At 37.9% G+C, this 24,632-nt stretch overlaps 1 protein-coding gene across 2 annotated transcripts in view; it reads left to right on the plus strand.

Annotated features, from left to right (window-relative positions):
- EPC2 (enhancer of polycomb homolog 2) overlaps positions 1-13,791 on the plus strand; it is a 143,803-nt gene extending 130,012 nt beyond the window's left edge. For both annotated transcript variants that reach the window (XM_025405473.1, XM_025405475.1), the window contains 4 exons: positions 6,634-6,770; positions 8,588-8,747; positions 9,665-9,998; positions 11,609-13,791. In XM_025405473.1, the coding sequence (XP_025261258.1) occupies positions 6,634-6,770; positions 8,588-8,747; positions 9,665-9,998; positions 11,609-11,681 (704 nt within the window). In that variant the 3' untranslated portion in view covers positions 11,682-13,791. The remainder of the gene's footprint in view (positions 1-6,633; positions 6,771-8,587; positions 8,748-9,664; positions 9,999-11,608) is intronic.
- Positions 13,792-24,632: the final 10,841 nt, after the last annotated feature.

Genomic DNA, 24,632 nt, shown 5'->3' on the forward strand with positions numbered 1-24,632 from the left:
CAAAATATATTCTAGGCCAGGCACAGTGAATCATGCCTGTAATCCCAGCACTTTGGGAGGCTGAGGCAGGTGGATCACTTGAGGCCAGGAGTTCAAGACCAGGCTGGGCAACGTGGCAAAACCCAGTTTCTACTAAAAATACAAAAGTTAGGTGAGTGTGGTGGCACGTGCCTCTAGTCCCAGCTGAGGGGGGAGGATCTCTTGAACCCAGGAAGTAGAGGCTGCAGTGAGCCAAGATCCTGCCATTGCACTCCAGCCTGGGTGACAAAGTAAGACCCTGACTCAAAAAAATAAATAAATAAATAAATATATTTGCATATATATATATGCAAAAATTGCATATATATTTGCATATATATATGCAAAAATTGCATATATATGTGTGTGTGTTATCTTTTATATACTTAAAGGAAAATTGAAAACTGTATCCTAGGTATTAGAACCAAAACTAAAGACTTCATTTGAAAGCAGAGATGTGTTTCGTTAACCTTTAAGTAAAATAAAGGTATATCCTCTTAATTGAAAAACACTTCTCAAAGAAAAAAAGCAGGATAAAGAATAGATTGATTGTGGTGAACATGACAATTGAATAACCAAGAGAAATTAATTTCGTACATCGTTTAGTGTCTCTTATATGGGAAACACTGGGTTAAATGTTTAAAAGTTGCAGTTTTACAAGACAATCCTTACCTTCAAGGAACTTAATTAATAGCACATGCAAATTGTAATATGTACATGAAGAATGTAATTTCTTCACATAAACAGGGGATAATCCTTTGAAACTACAGTATTATTCTTTGAGATGATGTTCTTAAATCCAGAACTCAAGAAAATACATTTTGTATCTAAAAGTGCTTTGTTTTTTCAGATTTCAAAGGACAGATTAATTTACATTTAGTTTTAGTTTTCACTAATGCATGGTTGCAAATTAACATGATACTTTTTTCTTATCTTACCTGTCATAATATACAGAATAGATACCAGCAGCCTTTTTGACAACTTTAAATATCTTAATATTACCAATTTCTAAAATCATTGTTTGTAAAGTTTTCCAAGAGAAATTCCTGATTTTTAATTTCTTCAGTTTCTCTTCCCATTCATTCTTAAATCGTCATAAATGTGTGCAAGTATGATAGTTTTAGGATTGGTATAATGTGATTTAGCATCTAGCTAAGGATTAGGGTTGCTTCCAGAGGTGAGAAATGGATTCAGACCTAAGGGATTAAAATATTTTAGTTAAACTATAAAAGGAAATAACGAAGTTTCAATTGTAAATATTTGGCTTGGGTTTCAGAAGTTTAAATGGATTTTTAGTCTTTTTTCATTATCCTCACATCTATTTGTTCTCCATTCCCCAACGCCCCTCACCTTTCCACTCCCCACCCACAAAGACTCAGTTTATTGGTTAGTTTGCCTTTCACTGTAAGAGTTACATTTGTAAGATGTATACAGTCCTGGAAAGGTAATGTCAACCCTCCTGGATATGTTTGTCAGCAGAGTAGCTCCAGTGGTTTATATGAACTTTCATTTGACTTCCCACTCTCACCCAGAAGATTTGATGTAAGATCCCTCTCTCTACCCTTTAATCCTGCCCCAGATCTGTCCTTTAAAACAAAAATTGCATATAGTCAGCATATCTTTGATAAAGCATATACCAAAACTCTTGTAATACTGGATATAGTGACTCACCTCTGTAATCTCAGCACTTTGTGAGGACAAAGTGGGAGGATGGCTTGAGGCCAGGAGTTTGAGACCAGCCTGGGCAACATAGCAAGACCCTGACTCTCTTTTTTTTTTTTTTTTTTTTTTTTTTTTTGAGACGAGTGTTGTTCTCTCGCCCACACTGGAGTGCAATGGCATGATTCTGGCTCACTGCAATCTTCGCCTCCCAGGCAAAGCAGTTTTCGTGCATCAGCCTCCCAAGTAGCTGGAATTATAGGCACGAGCCACCACGCCGAGCTAATTTTTTTATTTTTAGCAGAGATGGGGTTTCACCATGTTGCCCAGGCTAGTCTTGAACTCCTGACCTCAGGTGATCCACCCGCCTCGTCCTCCCAAAGTGCTGGGATTACAGACGTGAGCCACTGCACCCAGACAAAGACCCTGTCTCTTAAAAAAGAAAAAAAGAAAACTTGTAACAAAGACTGACCTGGTAGATGAAGAAACACTAGATAATGTATTCTTTTTGACTTTTAAATAATCTTTACTACCAAATTAGGTATTCTTCATTAAGCTGTGAAAATTTGGTCGAGGCTAGTATTTGAAAAATTCATGGCTTCCCAAGAATCCATCTTAGGCCAGTTTAAGAAACACTGCATTAAAAGTTAAGAGATGATGAAAAAACAAAGGCACAAGCACAAAAATCCTGTGTTCCCACTCTGTTGTGGGATGATCATCCAGAAGATCCAGAGTGTATTTCTGTTTAGATTGTTCTTTTCGTTTGTCAACAAAAATAATACAGAGTTAACAAAGATTTCCCATATACTCAAGAATACCTCTGGGCACAAGCTTAAGAAGCAGGGACCTAAAGCTTTATAATCATTGTGTTAGTGTAAAATCTGTGGAGGTACACAGAGTATGTTTTTAGTTGATCACTAAGAAGTCACCTTAGGCAGAGCACCATACAGGAACTCATTTCATGAGGGATGGCTGGGACCTTTGAAAGCAAAGTCTGCTTTCCAAGGATGGTGACAGATACCTAAGAAAAGGCATATGGATTTATCTGAGGAATAAAAGTAGACTGGTAATTACAAGATAGGTAATGAATCAGATTTGTAGAAGATAGCCAGAAAGGTGAGGGGCTTTCGTGAAAAACAGACTGTTCTGTATACAACATATCTAGAAATACAAGTATGTTACTAATGTCCTGAATTACGTATTTGGGTATATAAAAGGGAAAATCATATAACAAGTATGCCGAATGTGTTATATAGAATGTGTTACCCAGGAAGTTTTGCAAAACATTTTACTTAGGGAAAGGAATACTTCTCATCTATCTGGAGTATTGAAATACTCCTGCCTTCACAAAACAATCAGATTTATGGTTACTTTTAAATTGATAAGATGTGTGGGCATGTGATGGGATAGATTTATGACCAGCATGAATTTCACTTTTAAGCTAGCAACTTAAGATCAGCTAGTGAAAAAACTGGGCTTGGCCCTAAGCAAGAGAAGCAGAGAATCTCAATTTCCCTTTTGTACATTCCCACTTGCCCTTGGTGCCACCATCACCTCACCCAAAGCTGGGTCCCTGGTCCCTGTCTTGTATCTTATTCTGAAACAGATTTGTTCACTCTATAACTATTACTTATTTCTGATGTACTTTAATGTGTGCCTCTTGGTAATCCAGAGCAATGTAAGAAATATCTTCTGGATGTATTTCAGTAACTTATGAAAGAAAAAATAATTAGTAGAGAAAGTGCTTTCAGTCAAATTTCTCCTGCCCCCCCCCCCACCTACCAGTAAGTAAACCCTGAGAACCCTGAGAATTGCAATTCAATATTGTGTCCATGCTATTAAAACTATGCATTTCATACCACTTTTCCTCCACCCCAAAATAATAAAGGAGTTAGAAAGGATATTTTGTATATGTTCCAATTTTGTGTCATTGATTACTCTTGGCGATTTTTGTCTAAAGTTTTGAAGTAATAATAAATAGTGCTCTAGAAAATTCTGAATGAGGAAAATCAGCTTGTTGCAAGCACAGAATACCTTGCTTAATAATAAAGAGCTAGATGCCAAGAATGGATATAACATACTGAGATTCGGGTGAGGGGGAAAAGAAAAAAATGAATGTAATTTTTTAAAGCATATACATATAGAATTAAATTAAATTTGTGTCAGTGATTCTCAACCAGAAATGGGATCAGAAATGAGAATTTTAGTATCAAAGTCCACCTAGGTTTAAAAAGGTTAAGAAACACTGACCATTAGTCTGAATAATTTGGATTGCGACTAGGTTGGGATTTTCTGAGTTTCCTATGAGGAGAAAAGAATAAGGTTCCTGAGCAAATTAATGGTCTCAAGAAGACAGGACAGTAAATGCAGACACCCAAAAAAAAACAGCTAGTTTTATCTGTTTCCCTTTTTAATATGTACACAAATGATCATGTGTTCATAAAAGCAGGTAGAACACAGCTAGTTGGCAATATTTTATCTGTGATTTACAACCCAAAAAATATTTTTGTTGTTGTTAAAAAGTAGCAATTTGGGCTGGTCACAGTGGCTCATGCCTGTAATTCCAGCACTTTGGGAGACTGAGGCAGGCAGATCACTTGCGGCCATGAATTGGAGGCCAGCCTGGGCAATATAATGAGACCCTGGGTATACAAAAAATTTAAAAAATTAGCCAGGTGTGATGCCATGCACCTGTAGTTCCAACTACTCACTACTCAGGAGGCTGAGGCGGGAGGATCACTTGAACCCAGGAGTTCAAGGCTGCAGTGAGCTATGATTGTACCACTGCACTCCAGCCTGGGCAATAGAGCAAGACTCTGCCTCCAAAAAACAGGAATTTGTTCTTTCTACTAATTTAGATATATACTTTATTCTGAATTAGTAAGATTTTATCAGCTGACTTAAAAGATTATAGAAAGAAGAAAAAATTCTCATTCTTGCTTCTCTCTCAATTTTGAAATAGCCACTGAAAGTATATATTCTTATTTGGCTTATTCCTCACTTAATATTAATCATTGTGCCTCTCACCTTTTCACCAGAGCGTAAAGCTCAACTCTGGACACACTTGACACTGGACTTAAGGACTGTTGTAATAATACCAGATTCCAAGTCCATTTCTTTTGAATTGGTGAACTGTACACATAGGACTTAAACAGATTTATTTGGGTTTAATTTAAGATTTTTCTTTCTGTCTTTGTATCTAATAAACTATTTTTCATCTCTTTCCCCAAGGTTTTCAAACAGCTGGAAATTCATGAATACTTCACATTTTCATTTGAGTTTGAAGATTATAAATTTAGAATTTAAAAAAATTTTTTTCATTTAAAAATAGAACACTTGCAGTGAATTTAACATGTGCAAAGAAAGACATTTGATTTTGTTGGTAATTCAGTAAGATAACTAATGTGTACTTCAAAAATACAGGTAATTTTAAAATTTTAGAGTGAGCACTGTAATAGCCCCAAGGTTTTGAATCTTTTAAAAATAACATTGCTATCTAAGAACTGTTTTCCCCTTCTAGTCCAATACAAATTTTAATGATAATATTGTGGAATAGAAATGAGAGTATATCCAAAGCTTTGTTCATTTCTGGGGCATAACTCCTTTTTCATAGAAAATAGACTGTACTAGGCATAACTTGTTATATGTCTAATTTACCATAAATATTTTTTTAAATTATTTATGTGTGATCCTACTCAACAGAAAACTTGGGAGAGTTAAGTAAGCTAGATTGAGGCTATAGTTGCCAGTCTAAACTCCTTTAGGTCATATTGATTAGATCAATTACATGTAAAGGTTGATTCATTAATTGGTATTTCTTATGTCTGTCTTTTCTTTCCAACTACATTCCAGGACTTTGTAACAGAGATCCTCTTCTTATTTTCCCCTGTATTCACTATAACTCTTAGTGCAGCATTCGGCATTATAGTAGATAGTAAATATTTGTTGATTGAAATAATTGGGAGAAAGGAAAGTGAGCAGTTAAAAAATAGAGCAAAATTACTCTAAAGTACATTTCTTCTCATGTCATTTAATTTTTCTTGACTCTAATATTGTACTGACTTCCATAGAAATGTCTTTGTGTTCTCTAAATCAATTTATCAATCATCTGCTGAAATATCAACGAATGAAATTTTGTTTACATTTCTTTGAGAAAAATGGTTTCTGTAACTTAGCTGATTTTTTCAAAAACCGCAGCTGGTTGGCAATATTTTATCTATGATCTACCAACCCAAAAATATTTTTGTTGTTGTTAAAAACAACAAAATATTTTGTTTTCATTTGAAACACACTTTTAACACAGTTGGTCACAATAGAATTTATTACATCTGAGGATACATATTATCTTCAGTTTTCTGAATACTTGTCTGATTTCTAGCCCATATTTTTATGGATGGATTTACTTTAGACATTGAATCTATTTTCTTAAATTATAGTTTATGGTTATGTTAGATGAATGTTGCTCTCTACTTTGATTTGTAATCAGAGAATAAAATATTTTCACTTCAATATTATATGAAACCAGCAGTAAAAATCATTGACAGTCTTGCAGATGGTCCTACTTTCTTATTAAGGCTATAACTTAGTGATTATTTTATTACTATTAACATGAATAAATCAAAGTTTTTCTCATTACTTGCTCGTCATAATGTAGAGAATTAAGAGTGGTCTCAAAGATATTAAGTCTGAATAAATGGTAAAATATTCATGTTAGAACTATATTATTCAACAAAAACTACATTTAGGCACTTTTCTTAGCATGTGATGGAGATCACAGATACAAGCATACACCACACTTGATGAAAGATTTGCCATTTTCATTAGATTATTTTCTGATAATCCATATTGTAGTTTGTTATTGCTTTCATCTTAATTGTGGAGTAAATTTATATTCTGCTTATGTTATTAAAAATCTTTTAAAACGTACTCATTTCCAAAATTCATGTTGTTTACCAGTAACGGGGGGTATCACGGAAGAGCAGTTTCAGACACATCAGCAGCAGTTAGTTCAGATGCAAAGGCAGCAACTTGCCCAGCTTCAGCAGAAACAGCAATCTCAGCATTCCTCGCAACAGACACATCCAAAAGCACAGGTAAACTGCTCTTTTTGTCATAGTTATGTCTGTTTCTTTCATCAGTATGTAGTTTTATTCCATTTTAGTCAAGTCAAATACCAAGAAGATAATCTTGGTTTTGCCACTCTTGATTTGGGGGCTCTAACCTGAATTTCTTTTCAGTTAATGTACGTAATTTTAAGTGACTAGCTTATAAACTAGTCTCTTAATAGTTTGAGAAGAGTTCTGGAGCCAGATACGGTATTTTAAATTTTTTGAAGGGTTGTTGAGAATTTATAGAAGTAATTATATATGCAGTTGTAAGAATCATTCTCCACCTCTACTCCCCCAAAGAAGATTTTTTTGAAAGATATAACTTTCCTAACCACTTCCTAAACTATGTGTTTAAGTGCCATGTGGATGTGCTTCATAAGCTGGGCAGTAATTCAGTTGAATTGTGCAATATATTAACAGCATAATGCCTTGCCATTGTGAATCACATTTTCCTGTTGAAGAAAATTGCAGCCAGGCACGGTGGCTCACGCCTGTAATCCCAGCACTTTGGGCAGCTGAGGCAAGCAGATCACTTGAGGTCAGAAGTTCGAGATCAGCCTGGCCAACATGGCAAAACCCTGTCTCTACTAAAAATACAAAAATTAACTGGGCATGGTGGTACATACCTGTAAGCCCAGCTACTTGGGAGACTGGAGCATGAGAATCACTTGAACTCTGAAGGGGAAGTTTCAGTGAGCTAAATCGCGCCACTGCACTCCAGCCTGGGTGATGGAGTCAGACTGTGTCTCAAAAAAATTAATAAATAAATAAACAAAAGTTTTTAAAAATGAAGAAGAAAATTGCCACTAAGGGAAGTTGTTTGTAGACACCACTAAATAAAGATGCTAGAGATAAGAATAAAAATACTTCATAAAACCATAATTGCCAGAAGGAACCAGCCTTGCCAACACCTTGATTTTAACCCCATAAGCTTCATTGTGGACTTCTGGCCTACAGAACTATATGATGATAAATTTCTATTTTAAGCCACTAAAAACAAAACTAAGAAATCTTATTTCAAATTTGAACCACCTGAAAAACATAAACCTTGCATTTTAGGTCTTAAATTTTATTGCTCTATAATTCTAAAACCACTTCTAAAGTAGTAACTGAGATTTACTCAATCTTGGTTATATTTTGTGAGCTCTCAGGCTAGAATCTGCCCGTTGTGGTTCAGCCCATTCTCAAAGGGTCAGTACACTGACTTTAAAGATCCTGACTTCAGTAACATGAGTATCTCAGTGACTTTGGAACCCAACACTCCTGTGACATCCAGGTGTATCTGGGACTTGCTCAAGGACTAGGGCTGTAGGACTTAGTAACCAGTTTTATACAGAATGAAGGAGGAATGGCTATTTAATTTTACTTTGTTTGCTTTTTCTGAGTCTCTTGGTTAACCAGCCTAAAGTAGTTTCAGCCTGTTTCAGGGTTAGGCCAAGATAGGTTTTCACGTTGTGACAAAAATATCTATTAATTATATCTATGATTTCATTTTATCCAGGTATCTAGTTTGTCAAGCATTTTTAAAAGCATTCATTAATATTTACTGGAAAAATTAATAGAACATTAAAGCCTTGGGTTATTTAATCTCTAGTTCTTTCTCAGAAATAAATTCCCAGTTTTTGTTCACTTCCCTGCTTCATTTACCAAAAATCGTCTATGGAATCCTAGATCTCTTGATCTAAACACTTATAATTGTTCAAGGTTAGAAAGGCAACAGCCTCTTGGGTTTGCCCCATCCCTTAATATGTTCATAAAATTACATCTAAAAATTAGAGAATTTAACTTTGTTCATTCTATAGGGCTCAAGCACCTCTGACTGTATGTCTAAAACACTTGACTCAGCAAGCGCCCACTTTGCTGCATCTGCAGTGGTCAGTGCACCTGTTCCAAGTCGCAGTGAGGTAGCCAAGGAACAGAACACTGGCCACAACAACATAAACGGTGTTGTCCAGCCTTCAGGTACAGCTGGGGTTTCACATGGTACCTACTTTCTTGAAGTTGTAACTCAGTAATTGGGAGTATGGTTTTTGTTTTTTTATCCAAGGAGAAAATGTGTATAAGAAGTCAATCAGGACTCTTTAGGATTTCTTTGGAAAGATAGGGAGAAATAGCTAGATGTTTCTAGAATTCACATAGAATCTACTCCTTGTTTTCTCCCTCATCCATTGAATACATAACCTGTGTAACACTCTACCCTTCCTGGTTTCATTCACATACTGTCAGTTGCCTCACATCTTAGGAAATCTGTTGAGCTAACCATCCCCATTGAATCATCCATGCATTGATAAAAAGGTGAAATATAACCCAGGACAGTAATAAACTGGAAATCAGGTTTGCCGTCCCACTCTTACATACCACTCATAGGCATACTTCCTCTGGCTCCCCCTCTTTAGATAGAGTATTGCCATGAAACCCTGTCTGCTTCTTAGTACCTTGAGTCCGCAAAAACTTGCTATTCCTATCATCCTTCAGCTACCTCTCAGACCCTAGGATTTTCCATTTGCTTTTATATATATACTCATGAGCCTGATTGTCCATTTTTACTAATATTCATGCATGTGTGCATTCTTAGGGAAACCCAACTGTCATTTCCATCTGTCCTGTTATACTTAACTCCACAGTTGCCAGATACAGGCGGCAGGATACTTTGCAAAGCTCTTTTTTGTAGACCAGTAGAAAGAGGTTGTTTTGGGGGTTGTAGCAGATTAGTACATTCTACTTAGTGATCAGAAGCTCCCTTTGGAGAGATCAGTGTGTGAAAAGTTAACTTGGCATTCAATTCAAATACAAGTATTTGTATTTATTTTTATTAAACTTCTAAAAATAGTTTTATTGATGTCTCATGATACTAATTGAATGACTTTTTTCTTTTTCAGGAACCTCTAAAACATTATACTCCACCAATATGGCTTTATCATCTAGCCCAGGGATTTCAGCTGTACAACTTGTAAGGACAGTTGGCCACACCACTACAAACCACTTAATCCCAGCATTGTGCACAAGCAGTCCTCAGACACTTCCCATGAACAATTCCTGCCTGACAAATGCAGTGCACCTCAATAATGTCAGTGTTGTTTCTCCAGTCAATGTGCATATCAATACACGGACTTCAGCACCATCGCCAACAGCCTTAAAACTTGCCACAGTTGCTGCCAGTATGGACAGAGTGCCAAAGGTTACTCCCAGCAGTGCCATCAGCAGCATAGCAAGGTGTGTGTGTGTGTTTCAGTGATGAGAACCCTTTGTGCTGGCTGTCCTGTGGGAAGAAGAAGACTTTTTTTTACACTGCTCAAGCAATAGGTGTTTATTGACAGACTTGATTTTCAATAGATACTGAAGATCTGTATAAAATTCTGTGACTTAGTTATTTGTTTAAGGTGCCTAGTAGGATGCTTAAATGCCAACCTAGTAGGATTATTAGAGAAAGGGAGAGTAGTAGTAGAGAGAGAGAAAGGAAAAGAAAGAAAAGGACATCAAATTGTCAAACACATCACAGTCTATGTTAGAAGCTTCAGTTACTTTTCCCCCCTCCCCCCCACCCCACCCCCAAGATGGAGTCTCGCTCTCTTGCCCAGGCTGGAGTGCAGTGGCGCAATCTCGGTTCACAGCAAGCTCCGCCTACCGGGTTCAAGCGATTCTCCTGCCTCAGTCTCCCAAGTAGCTGGGACTACAGGCACTTGCCACCACACCTGGCTAATTTTTGTATTTTTAGTAGAGACGGGGTTTCACTATGTTGGCCAGGATGGTCTCGATCTCCTGACGTGTTGATCCACCCGCCTCAGCCTTCCAAAGTGCTGGGATTACAGGCGTGAAGTTACTCTTGTCTGGTGTTTTATAGTTTAGGCAGTCTGGAAGATGAGAGTTGTTATGATTAACTCCGTGCCAGAGTTTAGGTTTCACATCCAAATTTGTGTTTTCTTTAGCATCATACACAAAGGGAAAGTAAATTACTTTATGTATATTAAAAATGAGAATATTCTAGGATTAATGTACATCTATAATATATTTTAGAATGTTTTTATATTTCTGTCTATGACACTAATACAAGGAGAACAGTGAATCAGAAAAAAATTGATTTACATAGGTTAATACATGATCTTAAGCCTATAGAATTAAACTCTAGTGGAAAATAATTTCAGTAATACTGTGCTCCTAATGATTATTCTTTTTGAGTGTCATATGCTTCATCTCTCAGGGAAAAAAAGGAAAACCTGGTTTGTCCTGTGATACATATTTCATAAGTAATTTCTCATTGGCTTCTACTGAAATGTTATGTTAAATTATTATCTTTCCGAAGTAAATAGCTATAATAAGGCCGGGCGCGGTGGCTCAAGCCTGTAATCCCAGCACTTTGGGAGGCCAAGACGGGCGGATCACGAGGTCAGGAGATCGAGACCATCCTGGCTAACACGGTGAAACCCCGTCTCTACTAAAAAAATACAAAAAACTAGCCGGGTGAGGTGGCGGGCGCCTGTAGTCCCAGCTACCCGGGAGGCTGAAGCAGGGGAATGGTGTAAACCCGGGAGGCGGAGCTTGCAGTGAGCTGAGATCCGGCCACTGCACTCAAGCGGGCGACAGGGTGACACTCCGTCTCAAAAAAAAAAAAAAAATAGCTATAATAAAAAAAATTAGGAATTACTGGAATTTCTGAGCTGAAGAAAAATTTTTCTCATTCCTTTCTAGAAATCGTAAAAATGGGAATTGTTCTTGTGAAGTCATGTTTAGTTGTAGTTACATAACAATGTTTTTGTAAATACTAAGTGGTAGCATCAGTGTTCTAGAGAGTATTAATGTTTATTTTCTTCTTTGCTTTATCATAGAGAGAACCACGAACCAGAAAGATTGGGCTTAAATGGAATAGCAGAGACAACAGTAGCTATGGAAGTGACATAACCTAAACCATGTGGCTCTGACCTGTGCTGACGGTGTGCAGTCATTCATATTCCAGCTGAATGCAAAAGGCACCACTCTGTGGATCACAGAGTGTAACAATGGACCTAAATGGACTATAGTATATTGGATGTTAAATCCATATATGATGTATATTTTGTAAAATTGGGAAAATCACTACCTTGTAAAATAGTTTATTTGTATCATCAATATTATTTCTGTTACTTGAATAGTAGATATTCATCATCATGCTTTTGCACTTGAATTTGCAACTGAATGGATTTTAAAAAATAATTCTTTAATGGGATCATGAGCATGAAATGGGATCCTGCATCACTTGTTTTAACTATTTATTTTGCCATGTTTACATTTTGTATCTTGTAAAAATAAATCCAACTTTGTGTCTAAAAAGTTAAAGATTCATAGCTAGGAAATGAAATTCTTGTAATTTTTTTCTAAAGGAACTGTAAAGTTTTCACTTGGTTCATTTTGTTTCACAATTTGACTAGATGGACTTTTTGGTAAATACTTTAGTGGCATTTCACTGTCAAATATGAAGTTCAAGGCAAAATAGTATTTTCTATTACTGTGCAGGGGAAAGGGATGGATCGATACATGCAAATTTAATGTAGTAACTCACTTTTCCATGTATTTTGAATGTATATTTCTATTTATAATACCAATTTATAAAAAATAATTACACAAAAAATGGAATAGGAAAAATTATGCATCTAGCACATTTAAACTGTGCAGATATGAAAATTTTTCGAGGATTACATTTTATCTGAAGGCTGCATATTTTAACTGGCTTTAAAACTGTAACACACCACATAAAAGATACTTTACCAGGTATGTATTGCATTATATCATTGCAATAATTATTGGAAGTCTAGATATCGAGCCATCCCAGGTGTTGGGAGGGGGGAGGGTTGTGGCAAGATTGTCTTTTCAATTTTGGAGAGTTTTCCTGTGGCTACAAGGCAAGTAACGGGTTGGAAAAAGTCTGACTGTAAGCGTTGGACACCTTCATAGTGTAGTGTTTTAGTGACTTTTTTTATACGGTTCTTGTAAATTAGATACGTGTAGTGGTGTTTCAGAATGTTTGTTTATGCACTAGTTCAGACAACTTTCCCTGTTACTTGTTCTTGATAAGTGAAAACTGCAGGGAAATAAAAAATACATATCAAAACATGGACATGCTGCATATGTGTTTATTTCACAATGTGCACACAGTATAAGTGAAAATTTAAGGGAGATGATAGCACTTAACAGCACTTTTCATGTTCACATGCTTTCCAAGCATTAATGAAAAGAACTATAGGAAGCTCATCTGTGGGCTCTATTGGGTTTCCGATAATCCAATATAAACTACCTTTGATATGAAAGTTCGTAAGATATTTTACAGAATGTAAGTAATTGCAGTATCGCAGTCATTGAAATGTCATAAGTGAGCCTCATTTTATAAATAAAAGTTTAGAGTAGAATTATATTGCAAGGGGGTTTTGTCAAGTAAGTACTGGGAAATGTAAATATTTTTAATGAATACAATTAAAACCATTTCAAACTTACATAATTTTATACTTTACATTTTTTATATCTGCAGTCCTGAAAGTTGTAAATTGATATGTCAGTTGAATTAATGGGCCAAGATTTCTGGTGAAAGTGGTTTTTATTCAGGTCCTAAATGTGTAAAGCAATTTATGGTCAAAACCATAGAAAAAATATTAATTTTGTCTTGGTTGTGGCCTGATAGGATCCATGCTCGTTTCTGCCATACTACCTCTGGAGTTACTCATTGCTGATTATATAAAGGAAATAATTTTGGTTTGATATGTATTATGACTGTGTTCATTCTGCTTATAGTTGGATGTATCTCCTTGCTATTAAGAACTTAAAACAACTTTAGTGCCAATTGCAGAGAAAGCTTTTTTCCCCATTTTACTGAAGTAAAGCATGAAGTGAATTTGCCTTATGTGATATATATGTTATAAATAAGTAAAACAAAAGAACTATCCATTTGTACGGTTTCTGGAGGTGGTGGCAAATCCAGAACTTATAAGACTGATGACCAATTGATTTGTTCCTTTTGAAGTAAAATAGAAACATAAGCCTTCCTTATTTTGTTGGTTGTAAACTGTTTCATGGATGGCATTTCAGTTACGCACATACACATTTTCCATTGTTTTTCAAAAACTTAAGTGACAAATATTTGTTTTCACTTTATTAAACTGAAGAATAGTCTATTTCTGCACTGGGCAGCACTGCTTTCTTAGTTTCCTCAGGAAATTAGTGTCCTCGGAGTCCAGTAAGCTTTCAGAATCCTTGGAGAATGTGTTTCTTTGGAATGGGTGGAGGTGGGTAAGTTTTTAAAAAATAACAAAATGGGTAACTCTTACATGGTAGGATATTCTTAATTCAGCATAGATAAGAACATTTTTAATTGTATTTTTCTTATTTCTCTACCTTCATAAAGAGAGTACACCCCCTTCCTTTCCCAATAATTTAGGGTCATTTTTATGATGTAGCTCTAAGTATATTTGAGGATTTGTTTTCTTTTGCAAAAGACCAAGGGAAAAACTAAAAAATTTATAGGGCACATTTTAAAACTATATACATAACACATATACACACGTATATTCTGGCTTTTTAAAAAATAGGAATGTATTTGCAACTGTGCTAGGTGTTTTATTACTAAGGTGGTTTTAAGGGTGAAGTGGGAGAACAAGGAGGACCAACATTTCAGAAACTTCCCTAGTATGTACTGCTGTATTTGAGTATGATGCTACACTTTTCAACAAATTTTGTTGATCAATAATATACTTGTGACAGAAGTGTTTTGTTGTTTCTTAACTGACTTGGCAAACTTCCAAATTTTAAAAGGTAAGGATATCTCAAGGGATTCTGAATATTATATCCTGTAAGATAAGTGATGTTTTTCATTGCTGACAGCAGCAGCATAATAGCTAACATCATGGGGCATGTAGTGTTCTCTCTTAATGACTTATTCATTTACTCCTGACAATCCTGTTTAGTAATATTATTTTTGCCATTTTAAAGATCAGGAAGATGAAGTTTAGAGAAGTTAGGTAACTTACTCTATGTCACATAGCTGTTAAGTTACTGAGGAGTTACACTTAGGGGTCCACACTTCTAACCACTGCCTTCTACCTTTAACATGAAAGAAGCCCTCCACAAAGAAGTATTTATTCTATTTCTCAGTCCACTTGTTAGCAGCATCCGTAGTAGTTCAGAATTTCATTTAGAAGACAGCCTCCCAACTATTACACCACAAGACTGAGTGAATTATATCCAACTGTGGCTTCTAGCCATCCCCTGAGGAAACCCAAATATTCTCTTCTGCCTGCTGGACCTAGCCAGTAAGTGCTAAAGCTCTCAACACAAAGCAATGGGAGCAAGCAAGGTCTGGTCCAAGTCTTGGCTGATTTAGCTCTTTCCAGATCTGTTTCCCCACCTATAAGATGAGCAAGTTCTTGAAACTCCATGAAAGAGGCCACACTGAGAAACTTCATGGAAATGCGCATGTGGCCCCGTGTGTCATTGGTTGCTTATTAAGGAAGCAAATTATATGAACTCTAATGCTGAGCATACAGTTTACAGCATATATGTATAAAAATATATACATATATATACACACTTTTAAGTTCTGGGATACAGACGCAGAACATGCAGGTTTGTTACATAGGTATACAGATGCCGTGGTGGTTTGCTGCACCTATCGACTCGTCATCTACATTAGGTATTTCTCCTAATGCTACCCCTCCCCTGACCCCCCACCCCCCAAACAGGCCCCAGTGGGTGATGTTCCCCTCCCTGTGTCCATGTGTTCTCATTGATCAACTCTCACTTATGAGTGAAAACATGTGGTGGTTGGTTTTCTGTTCCTGTGTTCGTTTCCTGAGAATGATGGTTTCCAGCTTCATCCATGTCCCTGCAAAGACATTAACTCATCCTTTTTTAAGGCTGCATAGTATTCCGTGGTGTATATGTGCCACATTTTCTTTATCCAGTCTGTCATTGATGGGCATTGGGTTGGTTCCAAGTCTTTGCTATTGTGAATAGTGCTGCAGTAAACATATGTGTGCATGTGTCTTTACAGTAGCATGATTTATAATCCTTTGGATATATACCCAGTAATGGGATTGCTGGGTCAAATGGTATTTCTGGTTCTAGATCCTTGAGGAATCGCCACACTCTTCCACTGAACTAATTTACACTCCCACCAACAGTGTAAAAGTGTTCCTATTTCTCCACATCCTCTCCAGCGTCTGTTGTTTCCTAACTTTTTAATGATAGCCATTCTAACTGGTGCGAGATGGTATCTCATTGTGATTTTGATTTGCATTTCTCTAATGACTAGTGATGATGAGCTTTTTTTCACGTTTATTGGCGGCATAAATGTCTGTTTTTGAGAGGCATCAGTTTATATCCTTTGCCCACTTTTTGATGGAGTTGTTTTCTTCTATTAAATTTGTTTAGGTTCCTTGTAGATTCTGGATATTAGCCCTTTGTCAGATAGATAGATTGCAGAAATTTTCTCTCATTCTGTAGGTTGCCTGTTCACTCTGATGATCATTTCTTTTGCTGTGCAGAAGCTCTTTAGTTTAATTAGATCCCATTTGTCAATTTTGGCTTTTGCCATGGCTTTTGGTATTTTAGTCATGAAGTCTTTGCCCATGCCTATGTCCTGAAAGGTATTGCCTAGGTTTTCTTCTAGGGTTTTTATGGTTTTAGGTTTCAGTCTTTAATCCACATTGAGTTAATTTTTGTATAAAGTGTAAGGAAGGGGTCCAGTTTCAGTTTTCTGCATATGGCTAGCCAGTTTCCCCAACACCATTTATTAAATAGGGAATCCTTTCCCCATTGCTTGTTTTTCTCAGGTTTGTCAAAGATCAGATGGTTGTAGATGTGTGGTGGTATTTCTGAGGCCTCTGTTCTGTTCTATTGGTTTATATATCTGTTTTGGTACCAGTACCATGCTATTTTGGTTACTGTAGCCTTGTAGTATAGTTTGAAGTCAGGTAACATGATGCCTCCAGCTTTCTTCTTTTTGCTTAGGATTGTCTTGGCTATATGGGCTCTTTTTGGTTCCATATGAAATTTAAAGTAGTTTTTTCTAATTATGTGAAGAAAGTCAATGGTAGATTGATGGGGATAGCATAGAATCTATAAATTACTTTAGGCAGTATGGCCATTTTTATGATACTGATTCTTCCTATCCATGAGCATGGAATATTTTTCCATTTGTTTATGTCCTGTTTTATTTCCTTGAGCAACACCCCTTCATGCTAAAAACTATCAACAAACTAGATATTGATGGAACCTATCTCAAAATAATAAGAGCTATTTATGACAAACCCACAGCCAATGTCATACTGAATGAGCAAAACCTGGAAGCATTCCCTTTGAAAACCAGCACAAGACGAAGATGCCCTCTCTCACCACTCCTGTTCAACATAGTATTGGAAGTTCTGGCGAGGGCAATCAGGCAAGAAAAAGAAAGAGTATTCAAATAGGAAAAGAGGAAGTCAAATTGTCTCTGTTTGCAGATGACATGATTGTATATTTAGAAAACCCCATCGTCTCAGCCCAAAATCTCCTTAAGCTGATAAACAACTTCAGCCAAGTCTCAGGATACAAAATCAATGTGCAAAAATCACAAGCATTCTTATACACCAATAACAGACAAACAGAGAGCCAAATCATGAGTGAACTCCCATTCACAATCGCTACAAAGAGAATAAAATACCTAGGAATCCAACTTACAAGGGATGTGAAGGACCCCTTCAAGGAGAACAACAGAGCTCTTTTTTTAAGTCATTAATATCATCAAGGCTGACTATGAACAATTGTATTGGATCAAATAATGTAGCTGATCTTGTGCAGAACTAACCAACTTCAATATTAGACTACAAGTCTCAAAGAATTGTATTTTTTTAGAGGGAGGACAGTGGAGAGAACAATTAAGATAGAATGTGGATATTCTATCACAGAAATTTGTTAAGCTGGGTTTTAATCCCTGCTCTGCCATTTAATTGGCTGGTGATTTTCTCGTCTTCCTATCTCTGAGCTTGTATCATGCAATGAATGAATGGAATTGGATAACCTCAAACATCTGTGCCAGATCCAATGCTATAGGAATCTAATCTCCTCACCCCCCACCTCCCTAGGTGGCTATCTTGCTTTCAGAAAAATCTGCTTTTGTCAGTATCCATGGACTTAACAGCACCATTCAAAAGCATCAGTAACAAATCAGACCCTACGCACCCTCCTACTACTCCTTTTCCTCTTCCTGTTGTCCAACGGGGAAACTGCTGATTTCAAACATAACGGCTTTGTTGCTGTTAGTTACTGAGTGCATTATATCCAATTGTGGTTGAAATTTTAGCATAGGGAAGACAAACACTAAGCCACATATTTCTCTAGAAGTAATTTTAGGCTTGAAGTTTATGTCATACCAAAATTAAAGTGTCCTGTGTGTACTTAAAGATATTGTGTTTTTCACTGCATGCGGTGGCTCACACCTGTAATCCCAGCACTTTGGGAGGCCGAGGCAGGTGGATCATGAGGTCAGGAGATCAAGACCATCCTGGCTAACACGGTGAAGCCCCGTCTCTACTAAATGTACAAAAAACTAGCCAGATGTGGTGGCGGGCACCTGTAGTCCCAGCTACTCGGGAGGCTGAGGCAGGAGAACGGTGTGAACCCAGGAGGGGGAGCTTGCAGTAAGCCGAGATCACACCACTGCACTCCAGTGCTCCAGCCTGGATGACAGAGCGAGACTCCATCTCAAAAATAATAATAATAATAATAATAATGTTTTTCTCATGAAACCTCCCTTACAGTATTATTGCATATTTGAACAAAACCCTTGTTACACTAGCTGACTCAGTAACATTGCAGAACAAGATGATAACATATTTCTCAACACTGATTCTCCCTCAGTGAACACCTGTTATCCTCAGGAGAGCCTAGGATTCTGCAGTTACTTTTCAGTGCTAAAACAAGAGATCGACTACAGTCACAAAAGGAAAATTATTTCACCTTCAGTATACAAATTTGATTTGGTGAACAGCATATGACATTTTCCTTTTACCAATGTTGAACATGTTCAACAATTATTGTTTAGAAGAACACGGACATCTATGTTAGTTATCTGCTGAGTAAAAACTATTACAAATTTAAAACAATAGCACATTATTATGTGAGTCTGGAATCTAGCACAAGGCTAAAATCAAAGTGGTGCCAGGGCTAATTCTCATCCCGTGGGCCAAGTAGAGAAGGATCCGCGTCCAAGCTCCTCAGATTGTGACAGAATTCTTTCTCTGTGGCTGTAGAATTCGTAACAATTTGAGGCCAGCAATGGAGAGTTTTCACTGCTTGGAGTCTCTTACTTCAGGGAAGATCTTGGCTCTTGGAAAAGGTTCGCCTGATTAGTTCAGGCCCACGCAATGGGAGCACAGTGTTAGATTAGTTCAGTCAACTTATTAGCGACTTCAATTATATCTGGAAAAGGCTTGTCTGATTAGATCAGGCTCACGAAACACAGTCTTTGATTAGTTCAGTCAATTTATTAGGGACTTCGGTTATCTCTGCAAAATCTCTTCACTTTTACCGTATTTTATTGGTTAGAAGCAGGTCATTGGCCTTCCCCACACTCAAGGGGAGGGAATTACACCAAGGGCATAGACACTAAGAGACAGGAATCATAAGGCCACCCAAAGGTGTGTCTGCCACAACAGCTACATGATTGGATTAACCATCCCACCACCACACACTCCAGTCTTCTCCTATCTCAGGACCTGCCTCAATAGATTAACTCATACGTTTTTAAAGAAACAATTTAAGGTCCTCTTTAAATTGTTATTTTGTAAATCATAAATGCCACAGTTCTGCATACTGGGCAGGAGGTCAGGTCAAGACCAGAGATAAGACTGGCCTCAGTAACACCAAAGGCTTTGCAGAAACTGGAATGGATGAGATCTGCTAGAAAAGAACAGACTGGGGAAAAGGAAGTGTGACCAGCAGAACCTCAGTATCTATGTGGCCAGGGTGGAGGTGGGAGCAGAGGAAGAGACTGAGTAGCAATGGGGAGGAGGATCTGGTCATCCAGGGCATTCTAATTTCCTTTAGAAGAGCCACACCGAGGTGGAGGACAAGTGGTGGAGACCAGTGGTTGCTAAGGAAATAGAAGTGATGAGAGTTTAGCAGTGACAAAGTAAAAAGTAAAGTATCGAGGACAGATACTCAGGTTTGAAAGCCTGAGTACAAGTCCTATCTGGTGCTTCTGGCTGTCAGAACCACCTGGGTAAGCTTTTATTTTTTTATTTGATTTGTTCTTTACTGACAATCTCTGAAAGAAATAGGCAAACTTTGAAAAATACCGATGTGTGGATCTCACTCGTCCCAGGCTGAATGAATCAGGATCTCCAAAAGTGAGTCGGGATGCTGCTTTTTTGTGTTTGTTTTAGTTTGTTTGTTTGTGTGGTTGGTTGTTGAGTTTTGGTTCATAAACTTACCAGATGATTGCAGCTGAGGTTGGGAATGACAAGTTGTGACTAGACAAGTGACTACACTGTAAACCTCAGAATTTATTTCCTCAACTGTCAAATAAGGGTGATTAAGTTATTTCCCAGTTTCATTCACTCCAAAAAAAAAAAAAAACAAAAAAACAAAGAATGCCTCTCACTGAGCAAGCTCCATGGCCACTAGAAATTGTGCTATGAACAATTCCTGTAACAAATGCTTTCCTTTCCTGCCCTTTTAAGATTTTGAGATCATGTGCTTTAAACAAGTCATTCTAGCTTGGGCAACATGGTGTGACCTTGTCTCTACAAAAAAATTTAAAAATTAGACCGGTATGGTGGAGCACACATCAGTTGTCCCAGCTACTTGGGAGGCTGAGGTGGGAGAATTGCCTGAACCTGGAAAGTCAAGGCTGCAGTGAGCTATGATCACGTCACTGTACTCCAGCCTGCATGATGGAGCAAGATCCTGTCTCAAAAATAATCATTCTTTCTTGGCAGTTCATTACAGATTAAAGGTGGAGTTACTTAAATTTTCTATAGCAATTCTTAAATATCTCCCATACTTTCCCATCTCAAGCTATCTAAGTTCCCAAATCACCTCCAGAACATCATGCTCAGAGAATTGTTCCTCTGTGGTGGTCTAATCACTTTTCAAGTGCTCATTCGTTCCCAGTGCTAGAGGTTTCCAGGCTCTCCAGACCATGGTTGTTAGTTACCCTTTCCAATCATATGACTGTAGTATTTGACTGCAGGGGCAAAGTAGCCGTCCTGAAGCTATGTTTGAAGAATTTTGCTTGCCTAACATTTACATGGCATGTTGGAGCTTCTCAGGGGTTTTTCCTAGGACTTCTGTGCCTCTCTGTGCCATCTTTATCCTGGTGACATCAAAGTGTTATCTTTAGCCCAGAATTCTGTTCCGAATTCCATTCTCCTATATCCAATGCTTTGTTGACACCCCCACTTGGAAGTTTCACAGACATATCCAAACTTACCATGTGCAAAATGGAACAGTTTTTTTCCTGCTTTCTCCCTAACCTGTTTCTACCACCTCTTCATCCTACCCCTGCTCGCTCCAGTCCTTCCCATCTCAGGATATGGCACCACCACCCTAACCTGATTACAACCCATCAACACATCTTTTGATATGCACTGCAAAATATATATTGAATCCATCCATTCTTCTCCTTGTTCAGACTACCACCATCTTCCGTCTCCAGACCACTGCCCATCTCTTGCACTGCAGCAAGCTCATGACACTTCTCCCTATCTCCATTCTTATCTATTTCTAATCAAGTCACATAGTAGCCAATATGAATCCTCTAACAATCAGAGTTGATCAATTTCCTCCTAAAACCTCTCCCTTCCATTGCTTCCCATTGCACTTAACATCCAAATTCCTACCCTGGCTGTAAGACCTTCCACGGTCTTGTCCTGCCTTTCCCTCCAAACTCATCCATATTACTTCATCTCACCCACCACACTCGAGTCCCACTGGTGTATCTGATCCTCGACTTTAACAAACTGTTTCCTGACTCATTGCCTTTGTATGTGGACATTACTTTTGCTGAGAACACTTCTCTGTGTCATCTTATCTTTTAGGGCTTAATCCTGTTCAGAGTTGCTCTCCGGTCCTCCTATCTAAAGTTGCTCTCTGGTCATCCTCTGAATGAATGAGACAGTGACTTTCTGTCTTAGCCCCTTACCTGTGGGTGCCATGAGGGAAGTCATCGTACTGATATGATTTCTCCGTTTACTTGTCCTTTCATCTGTCTCATGAGCCTCATCATGGCAAGGACATGTTCTTTGTTGTATCTCCTTGCCCTTGACACAGAGTCTAGCACATGGTAGGTGTTCAAACACTGGTCGAATAAATAAGTGAAGAAATAACAATTAGTGCAATTAAGCAGAGTCGAGAGATTTCCTTTTTATTTGTTATTCTTTTTGTTGTTATTTTAAACCAAAACATATTGATTGTTAAACATAGTTTAAATTCTCTTGAACATATTAGCCAAACAGGTTTGAAATCTAAAATAGGTTATGTTTCCAATGCTGACCTCTCCCTTCAGAAGCTGCTTTTCCTGTGAAGCTTCCTTGTGAGGTTGCTGTCATCTTCTGCAGCTTCCATCGCGAGTCTAACAGATGGTTGTGGGTGGAGAGTGGCAGAAAATAGGCTTTGTTTTAAGAGTCCCAAGAGCTATTTTTCTGCTTATATTTATATGGAATTAGCAGTTGTACACAAGTGTAGGAAAATCTGGGAGCAGGTTGGGTAGCCGCTGGTTTTGTCATTGTGTTTGTAAGCTAGAAAAATGTTCTCATTAATGGTTTCTGTGAGATTCATGTCTGGGGCCTGTGGATAACCAGTGTTTCTTTTCCTTCCCAAAGCATTGTCCTTTCAGGGTGTATTTTTGTCAAGGATCAGATTTCAACACACTTAGCAGGAATTTAGGGAATTATCAAAGCTTTCCATTTAAACAATTTTGGAGAGAGGATGCTTGCTCACACCAAAAGCCACATCAGATGTTTGTCAAAAAAACTGCAAACGCTGTGTGTACTCAGCTGTTGATGTTTGACACCAGTTCTCTTCTAGATGTGGCTTGACTTGGGGTTAACTTTTTCATCTGCAAACTCTTCTATCTTGGCTGATTTGAAGGGTGCTCTTTGCTCTTCTTCCCCACCCCCGTCACTGGAGGTGACATTTGTTTCAGTGTTTGTGAATGAGGAACAACCCTTTTCTCAAAGGCTTTTGCCTTTCCCCATTCTCTCTTGGTGAATAGATTGCACAGCATTTTTATAACTAAAAAACAGCCCTACCGATGATCTAGTCCATCTCTCACCTAGGACCCAGAGAGAGGAAGGAGCTTGTCCAAATCACAGAGCAAGATGGTGCTGGATCTGGGACTGCTCCTAGAAGGATGCCAGTTCCCATGTGCTTCCTTCCACAAAACCTTCGTCCAACAAATGGTCCTTTCAGTGGTTTCAGCTCTTAGTCATGGTGCTCATTTGGAAAGTGTCAGCCATGTTACACACATTTAGATGGTTGATTTTTATACATTGTATAGGTTAGGAACCCTTCTTGAGTACTACATGCCTTGAAATTAGTATTTTAAATGTTAATTTGCATTTAAGGTAATATTTAAGATAATTACATCTAAGAAGTACATAAAACTACACAATGTTTTAAAAACTGAAAGCCATCTGTTTAGAAATTTTTCATGTATTCACTAATTCAGCCTAATTTCTTTGGATTAAAGACACATATTTGCATGTATTTAAATAAGATCTGTCTTTCAAACTAGTAATTTCACTGGAAAGTGGTAAATTACTGGAATAGTGAGCTCCTGCTAAAGACCCTCAAGAAATCCATAAAGAAGATTGGATTAAAATCTGGACCAGTTGCCTTCTTTTGTTCATTGTATTTATTCCTTTTTCAGAATAATTTGTTTATCATTTTATTCAGTAACTATTGAGTATCCATTGTGTTGAAGACACCCTTGAGCACTAGCAAGGATGTAGAAATGTAAGAGGCATGGCCCCCTGGGGAAAAAATACACAAGTACTCTTGGGGAGGATGGGAACAGAAATCAGCTGACCAAGGTGTGGGTCTCAACTCCTGCTTCTGCCAGGTGTGATGTTTGCATCCTTCTAACGTGGCTCCCAAACTTCAGGCCTTCACACTACTCATCAAATAAAAGCTCAACTCCCCACCTTGGCCGACACCACCCTTCCTGACCTCTTCCCTGCCCACCTCTTAGAACTGACTGATTTCTGCTCCTCCCCTGTGGCCACAGTGGCCTCCTGGTCTATCTGGTACCATCAAGCTTGTTCCTACCACAGACCCTTTGCATGCTGCCCCTCTGTCTGGAATGTTCTTTGTTCACTTCTTCACATGACTGCAGCTCCTTCTTATACAGTTCCCAGCTAAAATGACCCTTTAGGAGGCCTTCCCCAGCCAGTTAAAACTCCCTATCACTTCACCCTGCCTTATCGTCTTTACTGGGTGTGTGAAATGATCTTCTGTATTGGTCCTTTTACTTCCCTGTTGCCTGTTTCTTCTCCCTCTAGACTGCCAGTCTCATCAGAGCTCAGATCTTGCCTGTCTTAGTCCTGGCTCTGTCCTCATCACCTCACGCAGCAGCGTGGCATGTAGTAGGTGCTCCACAGGGAGTTCCTGGATAAATAAGTGAATGAATGGTGCTAGGCTGATTACATACGGATTTCTTGAGAAGCAAAAAAAAAAAAACAAAAAAAAAACCCCAAAACCCAGGCATCTGGGATATACCCTCAGAGATTCTGATTCATTATACAATAAGTCCTAGAAATCTGGTTTTAAATACCCCTACATGTATTCAGGTTTGGGAACCAATATATTAACACCAAGTGGCCCATCTTCCGTCTCCTAAAGTAGCCC

This window comes from Theropithecus gelada, chromosome 12 (genome assembly GCF_003255815.1).
Source record: "Theropithecus gelada isolate Dixy chromosome 12, Tgel_1.0, whole genome shotgun sequence".
Lineage (NCBI taxonomy): Eukaryota > Metazoa > Chordata > Mammalia > Primates > Cercopithecidae > Theropithecus > Theropithecus gelada.